Source organism: Humulus lupulus, chromosome 2 (genome assembly GCF_963169125.1).
Source record: "Humulus lupulus chromosome 2, drHumLupu1.1, whole genome shotgun sequence".
Classification (NCBI taxonomy): domain Eukaryota; kingdom Viridiplantae; phylum Streptophyta; class Magnoliopsida; order Rosales; family Cannabaceae; genus Humulus; species Humulus lupulus.
In genome coordinates, this window is record NC_084794.1 from 290,512,757 (window position 1) to 290,528,469 (window position 15,713).

The 15,713-nt window shown below is 37.6% G+C and overlaps 1 protein-coding gene across 1 annotated transcript; it reads left to right on the forward strand.

Annotated features, from left to right (window-relative positions):
- Positions 1–4,705: 4,705 nt before the first annotated feature.
- On the forward strand, positions 4,706–9,687 carry LOC133819748 (transcription factor GTE8-like). Its single transcript, XM_062253075.1, has 11 exons — positions 4,706–4,882; positions 5,383–6,723; positions 6,825–6,873; positions 7,005–7,136; positions 7,396–7,469; positions 7,632–7,704; positions 8,041–8,121; positions 8,206–8,321; positions 8,431–8,497; positions 8,674–8,804; positions 8,879–9,687. Exons 2-11 carry the CDS (start codon positions 5,482–5,484, stop codon positions 9,146–9,148), a joined length of 2,235 nt encoding a protein of 744 aa, XP_062109059.1. The 5' UTR covers positions 4,706–4,882; positions 5,383–5,481; the 3' UTR covers positions 9,149–9,687.
- Positions 9,688–15,713: the final 6,026 nt, after the last annotated feature.

Sequence of the window (15,713 nt, forward strand, 5' to 3'; positions counted from 1 at the left end):
GGGTGGAGATTGTTAGCTTCTGAACTCGAGAAGCAGAAGGCCTTCTGGAAAGTTGAGCAGAAGACGTTTCGCCCACCATAGGAGGTTGGGACTCAACAATGGCAGGGGCACCAACCAACGAAGTCGGTGCAACCGCGGAGACGACGGCCTGCGAGGATGGCATTGTCGTGGAGGCGCTGGCCTGGACAGTCGACGCAGCAATAGAGCTTAAAACCGGCGAGGCAAGGGGAGGTGTCTTCTTGGATCTCTTGGAGCCTTTGCCCGGCTGACCGGTCTTCAGTGACCCCGCCCTAGGGCGTTTGCTCCTCTTGGCGCCTGCATTGTCGATAAGGGTGTCAAGGTCGGAGTCCATCTCGCCTGTACAAGTCAGAACACAGTGAGTCAGTAAAAGAGAAGTGTACATCAAGTAATTTTGGTATCAGACATATAGAGTGATGATAGAAGAAACCTAACTGGAACTCTCCCCCGAGCTCGAGCTTGGGGACCATGAAATTCCCCCGTCTTCAGAGGAGGCGGGGGGAGTGCCTTCCCTATAAGTAGGTGATAACCTCGAGAGGTCCCTATAATCATTGGTCCCGTACAGCACAGCTATCCCATTCCACACCTCGTCCGTGGTGTACATGGTATCGTATTTCTCGAGCCCACTATTGAACCTATGGACACAGTCATCTACCCAACTCCATATGTAGAAGTGGTATCTATCCTGTGGGCATGAGACTAACCTATTGGGCCTGTGTTCTAGTAGTGTGGGGGACCACATCCTCGAGGTAGGGAGGACTTTACCTTCATCTGAGTCCGAGCTCGAGGCTTCATCATTGGCCTCATTCCTGGACCGCGGACTCCTGAGATGAACTGGGAGTGATGGCCTCCTTTCTCTCCTCGAAGGAAGGGCGCCTGTGGGCAGTGGCACCTCCTCCCAGCGTTCATATTTTTTGCTGGACCAGTCAGAGGTTGACTGGCCCTCTCCCAACAGCCCGCAAGCTCGGAGCTTACCCTCATGTAATAGGTACGAGAGAGACCTCCTACCATAAGGGAGTTGGAGTAAGGCCTCTCTGTGCCTCTTCATCGCTTCATTAGGGGTGGGACGTTGAAAGTTAGCTGAAAAACGAAACACATTTCAACTAAATGTGGATTTAAGAACTAAAGTCTCAAGCTCAGGAATAAAAGTAACGAGAATACTTACGAATCCGCCTGAACGAGTAATGTCGAGACGGGGACAGACCATCTGTCCAGAAGAAGGCCCTCTTGAAATCAGGCGGATGATTGGGGAGATCCCCAAAAACCTTCGTCTCTTTGGGATAGCTCGAGAGATAGTAAAAACCATCCTCTCCCCGAGCTCGGGAGGGGTTACTTTTCAAACAAAAGAGATATAAAATCTCTTGAGGTGAAGGTCATTCCCACCCCAGCTCGTGGAATAAGGACCTCAGGGCAGACAGCACCCTGTACGAATTAGTATTGAGTTGGAACGGAGCCAACCCAACGAAATCAGTAAAGTCTTTGAAAAAAGACTTCAAGGACAGCAGTGCTCCTGCCCTCATATGTTCTTGGCTCCATGCCGCATATTTCACTGTGGCATCGCGGCCGCCAGGGGCGAAACAGCTCCGTTCTTGACCAGTCGGAGCTCGACACTTCAAGGTGCCTGACAAATGAAGGCCATGGAAGGCCAGTATTTCAGATATTTGGCTGGTTGTGGTAACCGTGCTCCAGTAGAGCTCGGCCTCGAACATTTCTCTCCTCGGGTGTGAGGAGGAAGGTTCCCCCATTAAGGAAAACTGGAGTTCCCCTGGACGATATGCAACAGTAACTCTTAGCGCAGGATCGAGGGGGATTGGCCTAGGTCCTGAATTGAGCTCCGGATAGAGGGCCTCCCGAAGAACTCTTCTCTTCTTTTCTATGACCTCGTCTATCTGGCAGCGATAGTGGGCTCGAATGTCTTCCTGCTCGCGTGCAAACTCGTACTCTCTTATCCGGCGTTGGTTCCGGGCGAAGAGCGATTCTGGGCTCGGAGATTTTGGCTCGTAAGGGATTGCCAGCAATGACCCCCACCGTCTTTCCAGATTCTGTGACATCTAACGAGAAAGAAAATATGGTGAGGGCCATGCATGCAAGAATTACGAGCTCGATGGAGTGAGCTCAGAAATTTAGGAACGAGACACTAAATACTAAGATCCTTATTGAAGAGTCAGGGGCGTGTATTCCACGAAAAAGAAAAGGAGCGTGGATGATTTTTTGAAAATCCCGAAATTCAAGGGAAAGAAGAGTGGCGGTTAACCAGGAAAGGCGTCTTTGGGTTTCGTGCATTTATCAAGACCCACGTTTTTATCCGAAATCTTAGTGCACAAGAAACGTTGCCTAAAAATTTCAAAACCCAGAAAATGGGAACCACATTCAAACGTCAAAACTGGGTATAAACCAGAGACGAAAATCCAGAATGAAAGTCTAAAAGGCATGAAAGCCTCTCGTGTTAAAACTTCCTATCGTGGATGCAAACCAGTATAAACAGATACACAGCAAGAACAGTTTAAATAAAAAAATGGCATACTTACACAGTAATGGCGATTGCAGAGAGATCGTCGATCGAAGAAGAGGTTGCAGGAAAGAGCTCACTGACTTGAACAGACCAGGATTCCTTTGCTTATTTGGTCGAGAAAACATGCACAGAATAGGAATTTTGCAAAGAGGTCTCTGAGTTTGTTTTTCTTTTTTGCTTATGGCGAATGAAGGTAAAAGTGAAGAAGAAGATGAAGAGTGGGGTCTTGTATATATAAGTGGGGAAAATGAATTAATCAGGAGCATCGAGTGAAATCCTCACTAGATCGAACGGATGGGGATCAATGACAAAAAGGCGCCGAAAAGTTGTCAGACGGACGATCGTGGGCGTGTTTCCAAGGCACTCGAGTACCAAAAGTGAGCAATACCCAGCTGACGCGTGTCCATTTTCAAAGGTGTGACGGTGCAGTTCTCAGGGAAAGTAGTTCAAAAGTTTCATTCTCTTAGGATTCGAACAAATACTTTTGAGGGGGCAAAATGTTATACCCAGATTTCGAGCCATGTTAATTATGACCTCGAAAGTTGGATTCGCAAATAAGTTGACTCATAAGGTTGGAAGCAAGCTCCAGGATCATATGCCGAGCTTGCAGGATATGGACGATCTCGAGTATGGTGACCTCGAAGAGTTCATGATCTCGAAAGATAGCCCCGGGATCACATCCATCTTCGGAGACAACTTCAGATCAGGGTTCCCGAGCTCGACGCGCATATGATCTCGAACAGATTGGGTGACCTTGGAAGATGTCTCCAGCTCGAAAGGTGACAGGAAACCTGGGAGACTAAAGCCTTAGAGATACGCGGTAACCACATTAAATATCTACAAGTATTATAAATATGAGATCTAATCCTCATTTATTAATGTAAATCCCCTAGAATCGTGGGATATTATTTGATCAGTTATGTGTTTCCTGGTCTTCAGGGACGTTTCCTTTTATATCTGATTATAGGCATTTAAGGCCATTTATTTTATTCACAATAAGAGTAACCACCCAAAATATGTGGGATAGTATTCTGCATCCTTCTCTATAAATAGAGAAGCCATGCGCCATTGTAAAGGACCGAAAATTCTGATCCTTGAGAGAAAACTCTGAAGAATTCATGCTTAAGAATTTTCAGAGATAATCTTGAGTTTAATAACAGAGACTCGTGGACTAGGCAGATTTAACTGCTGAACCACGTAAAAATCGTGTGTTTGATTTGTTTTATTGTATTTGGCCATTATCTATTATTGTTTTTGTGCTCTTCTTTCACTGTTTGACGAAAAACGGCGTCAACAGTTTGGTGCTTTCATTGAGAGACTTAAGCATTCATCCCTGAGAGATTCATGGCCACGAACAATCAGAACACGCCTGATGAAAGTTACCCAAGGCGTCCTGGAAAACAACCAATGGAGAACCCGGATGCTGAGGAGAGAAGTGGGTCTTCTAATTCTCGGGGACCACCGCCTCCACCAAGGGATGAGGACATGTACTACAATTATAAATATTTAAAATATACCTTATTTTCACATATATATATACATATATAGCAATTATTTTATTTATTATAAATATCAATAAATAAAATAATATTTTAAATAATTTCATTTAGATATTTTTGTCTTTTTCTAAAAAAAAATCTTACCAAAAATTGATTGAAGGGTCTTTTTTGTACACTTTTGTAAAAAATGGAGTAGTATGCATAGCCACATGGTGATTTGTGTAGGCTCTGCCTACTTTGAAGTTTAATAAATAAACTATTTAGTTAATTATAACATTAATTTTACTTGGTAAAAAAATCTTACGAGTTCAAACACATAAAGAAATATAAGGCTTGCTCAATAATTGAGCTAATACTTACACGTGTTTGATAATTAAAATATTTATATATTATTCTTTAAAAAAATATAAAATAATTATTATACATTAACTAATTTTTTTTTAAAAATAATTATCAACCTCTCTCTTAAAATAATTTCTAGTGACATGTCACTGATAGTATGTATGGTAATTTTTTAAATCATAATATATAAAATGAAATTAATAAAATGCTATAAATGCATAAAAATGAAAAGAAAAAGAAATAGAGTAAATACCCTTGAAAGAAGATAGGTTTGCACATGAGTCACACGTGTTAATATGATAAGTGAAATTTAAATAATACCTAAAACATCGTCAACCGACTTTTCGCGATCTGAAGAAGGCTGGCTAGGGCTCTCTCTGTTATTGCTTTCGTTCGTTTGAGGTGAAATCTCAGGCCCTGAAATCTCTTCTTCGTCGCCGATTCTTCTGATACTCCCGGAACAGAGCTTTCAGTTCGGTTTGGGCAGCCCGCCTTACAGCCCCACCCGCCGGTAATCAGTGGTTTAGGCTTTTTCTTTATTCTTTGAGTTTTCACTTTCTTTTTCGGTGCGTAAAGCTTTCGATTTCGTTTTTCAACACAGCTTCAAGTCTAAGAGTTTTTTTTTTAATTCACTTCCCCGTTTTGAAATTTCTTGCCGAGTGTTTTCAGTTTTCCCGCAACATTTTGTATTAAAGAAATTTATGTGCTTTCAGTGTTTTAGAATACTCTCACTGATGTTTTCTCAGTTTTTCAGTATACGAAGAAATTAGACCCAAGCATATCGTAAAATCAACATCTTTTTTGCTGTTTTTACATTAACAATTCCATATTTTTCTACTTAGTTGATGAAATTAATGGCCACAACTCTGTGTGTGTGTGTTTTTCATTGTCCCCAAATTTTTAACCTAAATCTTTCATCCTCAAAAACCAGTCAAACACTTTGTGGTTGTAAGTGTTGAGTTGGGATAAGCAGTTATGGTAATGTTAGCTCCATGATTGATACATATGCAGACATTCGAACTCTGTTGGTGGTGATTATATCGTCATACACCATACAAATTCCATAGCAATTGGAAAGGAGCAAATTAGTGCTTTGCTGTGATTTTGGATATGACTGTAACCAAGGCAAATAGATACCCGGGAAGCTATTATGGCAATGCCATTCAAACAGCTGGTGAGTCTGAGGGTTCTGGTAGCTCAGGACGAATAGACATGGAAATCGCTGCCTCTGAGGCTTCAAGTGCCTTGACGAGGAAGTGTATAAGTTTGAATTCTAACAAGAGTGCCGATTTCTTTGTTCCCAAGCAAGTTATTCCCTTGTCAAAATTGTCACGATCTGAGAGAAAGATTCTATTGCATAGATTGAGAAAGAATCTTGGACGGACTCGAGTAACTCTGAAGAAAGTTGAATCGCAGAAGGCTAATGGTCTTGCAAGGTCTTCTTCCAGCGGCATTCTTAGCTGTAGCAGTGGACAGAATGTGCCAACCATTGGAAAGTCCAAGAAATCCTCAATGCTAACTCCTGGCCAGGTTAAGAATTCGAATGCTGGAGGTAAGAAAGCTGAAACGAATCGGAGTTTTTCTGGGAAGTTTGAATTAACAAATCGAACTTCAGCCCCAAGCACTACAGTTGTGATGTTGTTGAAACAATGTGAGGCATTGTTAAAACGATTGATGACTCATCAGTTTGGATGGGTATTCAATGCCCCGGTTGATGTAGTGAAGTTGAATATTCCGGATTATTTTACTGTTATCAAGCATCCGATGGATTTGGGAACCGTAAAGAGCAAGATAGCTTCAGGATCGTACTCAAATCCCATGGAGTTTTATGATGATGTGAGACTTACTTTCACAAACGCAATGACCTACAATCCTGCAGGAAATGATGTCCATGCTATGGCTGATACCCTAAATAAATTTTTTGAAGTGAGGTGGAAACCTATTGAGAAAAAGCTGCCAAAAGTTCATCCTAAACCATTACCCGAAAAAAAATCAGGTTCTGGTGTGGACTTGGAACTAGCTGAGCCAAACCCCCCTTCAAAAAAGAGGAAAGTAGTTCCTACACAACCTGAGGTAAGACCAGAGCCAGTGAAAAGAATAATGAATGACGAGGAGAAACATAGGCTGGGCAAGGAATTAGAATCTTTGCTAGGTGAGAATGAGACGCCTGTACGTATAATTGATTTCTTGAGGGAAAATAGTTCAGATAGCAAGGACTCTGGAGAAGATGAGATTGAGATTGATATAGATGATCTCAGTGATGATACCTTATTCACATTGCGTAAGCTTGTTGATGAATACTTGGAAGAGAAGCAGAAAGCTCAATCACAAGCTGAACCTTGTGAAATAGAGGTATTAACTACACGTTTCTTTTACCTGCTGAATACAGAACATTCTTATCCTTTGATAAAATGCGCCAAGCAAACTTATCGTTTTGATGTTTTCTCTTGTAGCTTTTGCACGGCTCCGGGTTGAGTAATTCATCCATGCAACCATGCAAAGGTGATACCCCTCTATTTAATAGTATACTTTTATTTAAAAAATCAGTTTCTAAGCTAGGTTGTATGGAATTGAATCCTTTTTACTTGTTTTTCACATGTGTTGTGATATTTATAATTTTTTTTTTCTTTCAGGAAATGATCCAACTGATGAGGAAGTTGATATTGGTGGAAATGAGCCTCCTGTCTCAAGCTATCCTCCTCTGGAGATTGAAAAGGATACAGACCATATGATCAGTAAATCTATGAGTTCAGACAGCTCTAGTGGTAATTGCGCTTGTTATGTTCTTTTATATCATTATCCATTGCTCGTTTTTGTTTTCTTCTATTTATTTAGATCCCACTATTTTGAGCGAAATATTTCAACCTGTTCATATTCTTTCTTTAATTTAAGAGGTTGCTTATGAGATTTAAGCTACCCATTTAGTCTTTGGCTTGTCTTTTGGAAAAAAATATACGAATGAGTCAATGTATGCACACCAAAACCTAGTGACTGAGTTTCATGTGTATGATTGTTGATTCACAGATTCAGAGTCCAGCTGTCCTTCTGAGAACGAGTGTGATGTTACTAAGGTCTCAACTTTAGTTAACGAATCTAAGGTATCTGGCACTTAATTTTGTTTCATGTATCATGTTGCAAATTGAAATTGTTTAGCTCTCATGATGGATGCTTGGTGAATGGTTAAGAGTTTTTTTTCTTTTTCGCAACTCAATGAGTTGTGTGGGGCGATAGTGAATGGTTAGTTGTGTTTTATTTTTCAGGTGCCAGAGACCTTGGACTCTGGATCAGAATTAGACAAAAAGACAACTATTAGTGATCTTAATGAAAGGCATGGTAAGTTATTATTTTTTTTAAGGAATCCTTTTCTTATTTTTAATCACATCTAGATAATTTTGATCTCAGTTTCTGTGTAAGAAAAGCGCTAAGAGACTGATGAGATTTGATTGAAAACTGTCAAGTAGATGAAAATTATTTTTCTACTTATTAACTATCATCGAGCTCAAAGATGTTGGCTTTGCATAGCATCAGAATGATTTGTTGCCACCGTAGTTGATTTTAAGACTAGTTTGGCTGTCTCCCAACTATTTTATGAGTTTCATTTGACTAAGATTTTTACTTTGGAATTCAGATTGCATATTTATGAAATTTGTTAATCTTTGGGTTATGCAGAGACTGATAGTGGCTTGGACCAAGTTGAACAACCTTCTGAGCAAAAGCCAGGATCAATTGAGTCAGACAGCTGCCAAGATGGTAAGCATGGAATTTAGAGAGAAAGCTGTTCTGCTATTGGTTTTGGGGTGTATTATTTCACTGATCAGTCCTTACAAAATATAGTGGATAGTGCTCCAACTGGGAGGCGGGTCTCCCCTGACAAGCAGTACAGGGCAGCTCTATTAAAGAATCGGTTTGCTGATACAATTTTAAGAGCACGAGAGAAAACTCTGAATGATGTGGGTTTCAATTTTGGCTCTTTTATACTCATTCTAGTTTTACCTGACCATCTCATGGCTAAATTCTTCTCTGTACATGATCATGTGTTTGATTATTGGCTGAAATCAGGGTGATAAAGGGGATCCTGAGAAATTGCGGCGGGAGAGGGAGGAACTTGAACTGCAGCAGAGAAAAGGTTGCAACTACTTATTTAATTTCTGTGTAGTTTTGTGCTTTGTATGCATTGAGATGCATCTATATGCTTTTAGTTTCATGCAAAGGCAGACCAAGTGAGATGTATAAATTTTTTGTGTTCAAATAAGTGGAGAATGATGTATGTATTTTATTTATTTGTACTTAATGTCTGACCAGAGAAAGCAAGGTTACGAGCTGAAGCCCGGGCTGCTGAAGATGCTCGAAGACGAGCTGAAGTGGAAGCTGCAGCTGAGGCTAAACGAAAGAGGGAGCTTGAGAGAGAGGCAGCACGGCAGGCATTGCTACAGGTAACTGTTCAAACCTTGTTGCACAGAGTAGGATCATGTTTGAATTTTTATTCTAACATTTAACATTTGTGCAGATCGAAAAGACTGTTGAAATCAATGAGAATTCTCGGTTCCTGGAAGATTTAGAAATGCTTAGGACTGCCCCCGTAGAGCTGTTACCTAGCTCAGGAGACGAAACTAGCCCAGATAATTCACAGGATGGCTTAGGTAGCTTCAAGTTTGGGAGCAGTAACGCCTTGGAACAACTTGGTTTGTTCATGAAGGTGGATGACGAGGAAGAAGAATGTGAGCTAGCTTGTGTTCCTAGTACCATAGACTGTATGGAAGAAGGAGAAATTGATTAGGTTTCGACTGAATTGGGAAACAACAACATATATTTGTCACTGAAAATAGATAAAGAAAAAAAAGAAAAAAAGGCGAGTTGGTTAATGTTATGCAAAGGGGGCCGCAAGTTGTTGGTTGTGATGGTGCTCGTCATCTTATCGAGAAGTAACCGTAGTAGAAGAGTGTACATAAACTTGGTTTATATTTGAATTATTCATGTGGCTGCATTGAGTTGTGGAAAGCTTAGAAGTTGGGAAGTACACTATCTTAGTGTGGAGTCTTTCTTCTGGGCTTATGTTTTTGACCTTTGTCAACAATTTTGGATCTCTTGGTTTCAGTAGTAGGTGTTGCTGCCTCGTCGAAGGAAGCCAGGAAAAGCTAATAGATGTGTTATGAGAACTGAAAAGTACTGGAAAAACAAAGAGAATGTGTTTATATTCCTTTTCTCTCTGTCTCTAGTTTTTTTTTCTTAGTCTTATGCAAAAGTAGGTATGGTGATGGTGAAGATGACAATTTTTATCAAATAAAAAAGAAAAAGAAAAGAAATTAGATGTGAAAAGACGAGTGCTTTGTTTGATTATCCCCATTGGTAAATTTTGTCTGGATTTTGTGTTAAGTGTACTTGCTTGCACTTTTTTTTTGGGTGAAAAACTCATTCAAAATGAGTTATTTGAAAGGTTGGATTGCGTTTGTATTAGGAAATAGAAATGTTAATGTATTAGGGATTGTTTCGAATAGGGTTATTTTGGCATTAGAAGTTAATTTCTAATTAATAGGTTTTTTTCAAAACTAATTTTTTTTATGGTTCTTGAAAGTTATTTTTTCTCTATCAAAAATATAGACTTGGTTTTAGAAAAATAGGACTTTTAAAGTTATGTTATTTATAAATATGTTGTTTTGGTTGTTATACTTAAAATGTATCGAAAATATACCTAAAAAGATTAAATATATATTTAAAATAAACTAGCAGATACTATAATTTTTTTTAAAAAAAAAAAAATCACCAAACAACACTGATATTATTTTGATATATATAATTTTTTTATTAGTTGTTTTGATATATATTTTGAATTTATTTTTTTGAATATATTTGTACGTAGTTTAGTTTGTTAATGTCTAATTATTGTTTTTTTGTCACTGGATTTTTTTAATTAAAAAACTTTAAAAATTATATTTTTGAAAACCTAAGATAGCATTTTTGAAAGAAAAAAAAGAATTGTAAAAATATAACAAAAAAAGGTACATATGTGAAAAAAAAACCCATATTTGATCCGCAAGTAGACTGTTATTTACTTACAAGGATATAATACATAGAAAATTAATCCATGAAATTAGGATTTATATTTTCATTCGGTCTCCCAAACACCCTTTTGCACCCAAGTAGAATTATCCCAACTAAGATAGAACCCGTCCGGTTTAACCAACCAAAAAGCTGATCGGTGATCAATATCTCTGTTTGGTTCAAACGCATTCACTGAAGCCATGAATCTTCCCCATAGAGCCTCCAAGTAATATATACTACCACTATCTGTTACCTCAAAATTATAGTCGTCTCCCCATTTCAGTGTCGTTTCCAGCTTAGAAAGACTTTGTTTGGAATCAGTTATCTGCATATTGAATTCATTTGGATTTGTGTTATTTTTGGGCAAATCATTGGTAATGATATAAATAGTGGCTAAAGGCCCATCCTGGATTTTTTGAGCACCAAATGTTAGTGTTGCTTTCAGAGAAATTGAAAGCAAAAGGAAGAAGATAACATTGCTTGAGAAAGACATTTTTTCTTAACTGGAATCTTGTTGTGTTGTGCTAAATGGTGATCATGAAAATATAGAGAGGGTATAGTGTAAAGTACACTTAGTGAAAATCAATGCAGTAACATATAAAGTTTAGGAGTTTTTTTTTTTTTTGGAAGTTTAGGAGATAAAAAAATAAATAAAAAATAAGGGTTCACCTGAGATAGACTCTTCTAAGTATACAAAAAATATTATGAAAAAAAGTAGTGTGTTTCTAGGAGGAATGGATAATAATATATGGAAGGATATCTCTATATAATTAAATATTGAGATTTTAGTATGAAAGTTTGAATTTCTTAATTTAGGACGTTTAGTAATTATGTTTTTTAGGTAGATTTTTTTTTCATTGATAAATATTTAATTATAAAATATAATGATTTCATCTTTGTAGAATCTGTCTTTTTGTTATAATATAAGTATAAATCTTAAATTCAAAATTTTATAGGAAACTAAAATTTCAGATTTTAGGACAAGTTTAGAAGTAATGTTTTAGGAAATTTAATGTCATAATTCAATTTTTGATTACTTCAACTTTCTATTTTTTTTAAATTGGAGATTTTTTATTTACTGGTGAGAATTTTTTTTTTTCTTCTTAAAGAAGTGTGTGGTTCTCCAATGGATGCACATGGATTGGGTTGCGAGTGTGGATGATATTTTAGTGGGTTTGTTTATATAAGGGTGTGGTTATGTTAGGTTTATTGGGTTAGTTATTGGGCTTCAAATTTATAAAAATAAACAAAATTTAATTTTGCATATTTTTTTCTATGATGGAATTTGAACCCCAAAAATAATATTCAAATTACGTTTAAGAGCAAATTTAAAACACAATTAGCACGTAGACTAAAAAGAATTTGGAAATACAATATGGAATTATATCAAAATATCACTATCACTTTTAGAATGGCACTAAGGTTAGTGCATGACCCAAAATCCGAAAATAAGATAAGTTCAAAAAAATGAATAACTTCAACCACTTTCTAGCATTATTAGTTTCAACTAAATGAATCCTAGCCTACGATCTTGAAGCAAATTTATGAACTAATTCATGTAATATTGTTAGATTTTATTTATTATTATTTTTATATATACATTTTATGTTTTGTAATGTTTTATACATTTAATTGGTAAGCATAATTATGAGAAAAACAATCTCTCCTAGGCGAGTCATATCTTTTCACTACAAGAAAAATGATTACCATGGGCGACACTATTGGGAGTGACACAATGTTATAATGCCCCAAAATCCCTAATGATGTTTAACGATTGGATTAGTAGGCCAGGAGTGTCATAATTGATTTATTATGTCATTAAATGATTATGTGCATGTTTATGTGAATTATATTATAATATGATGTTAAATACATGCATGTGGGCCCACATTTCATCATAGGGGCATTTTGGTAATTTGGCATGTTGAGGGCGTAATTGTATATTTTCATGCATGTTGGTGAATTATTGATGATGCCGCATTATAATGTGAATTTGTTTGAGCCATTTAGCATAAGACGATCTTTGATATAAGTTATTGGTTTGGTCATAACGGGGTTGATTTCGGGGCTCGAGGTGAGTCTCGGAGTAATTTGGTGATTAGAACGTTACCGAGAATTAAAGGGTAATGAGATATGATTTATTGGTATTTCATAATATTGGGAATAACAGAAATTGGAGAGTGTTAATTATGATTAACGAAATAGGCAGGAAATGACGATTTTACCCTTAGAGGTCTTTAAAGGATTTTAAATGACCTAGGGGCAATATTGTATTTTTACCTAAGGGATATATGTGAACCAAAGAAAGCTGTAGAAGCTTAAACCAAAACAAAGCTTCCTTCTTTTCTTCTCCCGTGCACCATTTCTCCATCTTTTCTCTTTGGATTTTTGAGCTTCTTTTGAGGAATCAAGCTAGGGAAGTGAACCTTAAGGGCTTAGAGTTGTGTTCCACCATTGAAGAGGGTTCTATACTGAGCTTGAGGTAAGGTTCTAGCCATTAAAGCTCTAGTTTTATACTCTGTTTTCATTTGGATTTTGAGTTGGATAGTTGAGGATTGATGGGAGTTTTTGGCTATGATTGCTTGGGTTATGATGCCTAGGACTTGTGTATATGGTTTTTGGATTCATTTGGGAGTTTGAATGAGGTTTGGAAGCTTATCTTGAAGGTTGGGAATGGAGATGTCAAAGGAGGGAAAAACTAGGGTTGAAAACCCTGGTTGTAGCTTTACAACACTAGCCAAGGACTTTCCATTCTGCCTATAGCGCTGGGGCGCTAGGGGGGCAGCACTACCCTGCTTTTCCAGATTCCTAATTTGGGCACTTTTGAGGGTTTTTGGCTCGGGGTTTCAATTCCTAAGGCTCGGGATCAAATCTACTCACCGTTTGGGTACAATTCAGGGTCCCGGGAGTGAGGTTTAGGTCAAGAACCTTTTATTGCTCATTTTCATTGATGGGAGTTATTTGGTTATGACTAGGTGACTGCTAAGGAATCAAAGGTTCGATCATTCTCAAGGTCGCCCTGTTAACTATTTCTCGCTCGAACTAGAGGTAAGAAAACTGCAACCCATATGTGACATGCATGGTTATAAATGAGACATGTTGAGTGTTTAAATGTGGGCATTGATTGCATATCAAGTGCGTAGAAAATCTTGCTTACTTGTGAATGGCATTGACTTATTAGTCAGAATCGGCAATGGTGTCGGTATTAACCGTGAAGCTGTGACTTACTAGTCAAGTTCGGCAGTAGGACTGAGCACTGGTCGTATGGTATTGGCTTAAGAGTCAAGAACGGTTTAGCGTGTTTAACGCAAGCCGAAAAGATTAGATCTAATTGACATAAGCATTATCGTCCTGAGCATGAAATGCTTGACCGACCTTAAGTTCGATGAAAAACAAAAGCGCTTGTCTAGTCTAATGGCTAGTCACTTAGAGCCAAGGCCAGAAGGCCCAGGTGACTGCATCGTCACATGGCTAGGGTGCAGAGCCCAAGTTAGTGACTCACTCATTGGTCACTCATCTGATTCAAGTTGTGACTCCATGGTCACTCATCTGATTCAAGTTAGTGACTTGCTCATCAGTCACTCATCTGATTTCAACTTAGTGACTTACCTATCAGTCACTCATTTGATCAGGGCTATACACCCCAGCATGATTATCAGAATATCGATATTATCTGATTAGGGCTACAAGCCCCAGCATGGTTACCAAAACCTTGAAGTAATATTCACTCATCTGTTTAGGGCTATAAGCTCTGTATGATTATCATAATCATCATATGATATTATATACATGCGGTAATGAGTTTTCTTGTTGAGTCTTGGCTCACGGGTGTTATGTGGTGTAGGTAAAGGGAAAGAAAAGCTCACCCAACCTTGAGTGGAGAGCTTAGGTGGCGATGTGTACATATGCGGCCGCTTGACCACCACGACCAAGGTGTTTCTCGGAGGAACTAGGGGGTTAGCCCTATTTTTGCCGCTTAGGTCGGCGGGTTGTAATTTTACATTGTAATGACCATTTTGGATTGTAAATAACTTGTAAACGCTTTTATGGGCCCATGAACAGTTTTATGTTTTAAATAAAATACATCATTTCCTTTTGATCGAGTTTTTCACCCTAGCCTATTAATAACACCTAGATGCACGTTTATAACCAAATGACTCGATTAGCGAGTTAAGCACGATTCAAAGCTCACAGTAATGGTCTTGGAGTAACCAGGGCGTTACAAATGTCGTTGTTAATATTTAAAAATATAGGATTTTAATAGTTAATATATAAAAGAAGAAATTACATTTTATATAAGATTTTTAATAAAGTGTGCAAAAATATGGTTTTTTTTAAGAATTTTCACTTTTATGGGTTTATTTTCTCATATTTTTTTTTATAAAAGTTGGTTTATGTCATAGTTTTACTCTTAATCAAGTTTTATTAATTTGGAAGGGTATGTTTGTAATTTAATTATTATTTTTTTAGCTTATTTTTTTTTTAATATAACTAATTTTATATTAAAATTTTCTTTGGTTGTTTTGCAATTTTTGTTTTGTAACATGAATTGTGTTTATTATTATTTTTTATTTATTTTAATTTTTTTAGATTGTATGTTTTTTTTAAATCATAGTTAAGGTAACCAATTACTTGATTGATATTTGACAGTTGTGTAAAAAAAAATTCTAGAGCTAGGTTAAATAACATGTACCAGGAGAGGTAACCAGTTACCATGAGAGGAGTAACCTTCTGCCATAAGAGGGGTAACCAGTTACCATAAGAGTGGTGACGGGTTACTCATATTAATTATGAAAAGAAACATCAAATTTGAATGAGAAAGAGGAAGAACACTTCATTAAAAAAGGAAGAAAAAATAACTATGATTTTAGTAACATAGGTAATCGATTACCATAAAGAACTCAGAAATATACACACACATTGGAACATAAAGATAACCAATTACCCCAAAAAATATACACACAAAAAATGGGAAGGTAACTATTTACCCCCAGAAATATACACACAATAAACATGGAAGTAACCAGTTACCACAGTTATATAGTATATAACTGATAAGACTTGTAGAGGTGATTTCCTACAATTGATTAGATGGGCACCAGCAACCTGTCAATAACAAAAAGAAGAGAGACGAGAGTTCAATTGGGAGCACCGGTGGGGTGTCAGCCAAAGGGACTCCGACGCTCAAGTCAGTCGGGTTGTAACGAGAGCTAATAGAAAGTAATAAAATTAAGATATAAATAGTCGAAATGATGATGGATGAAGGAGTCGTAAAATGGTCAGAGTGACGGTGGCGATGACGG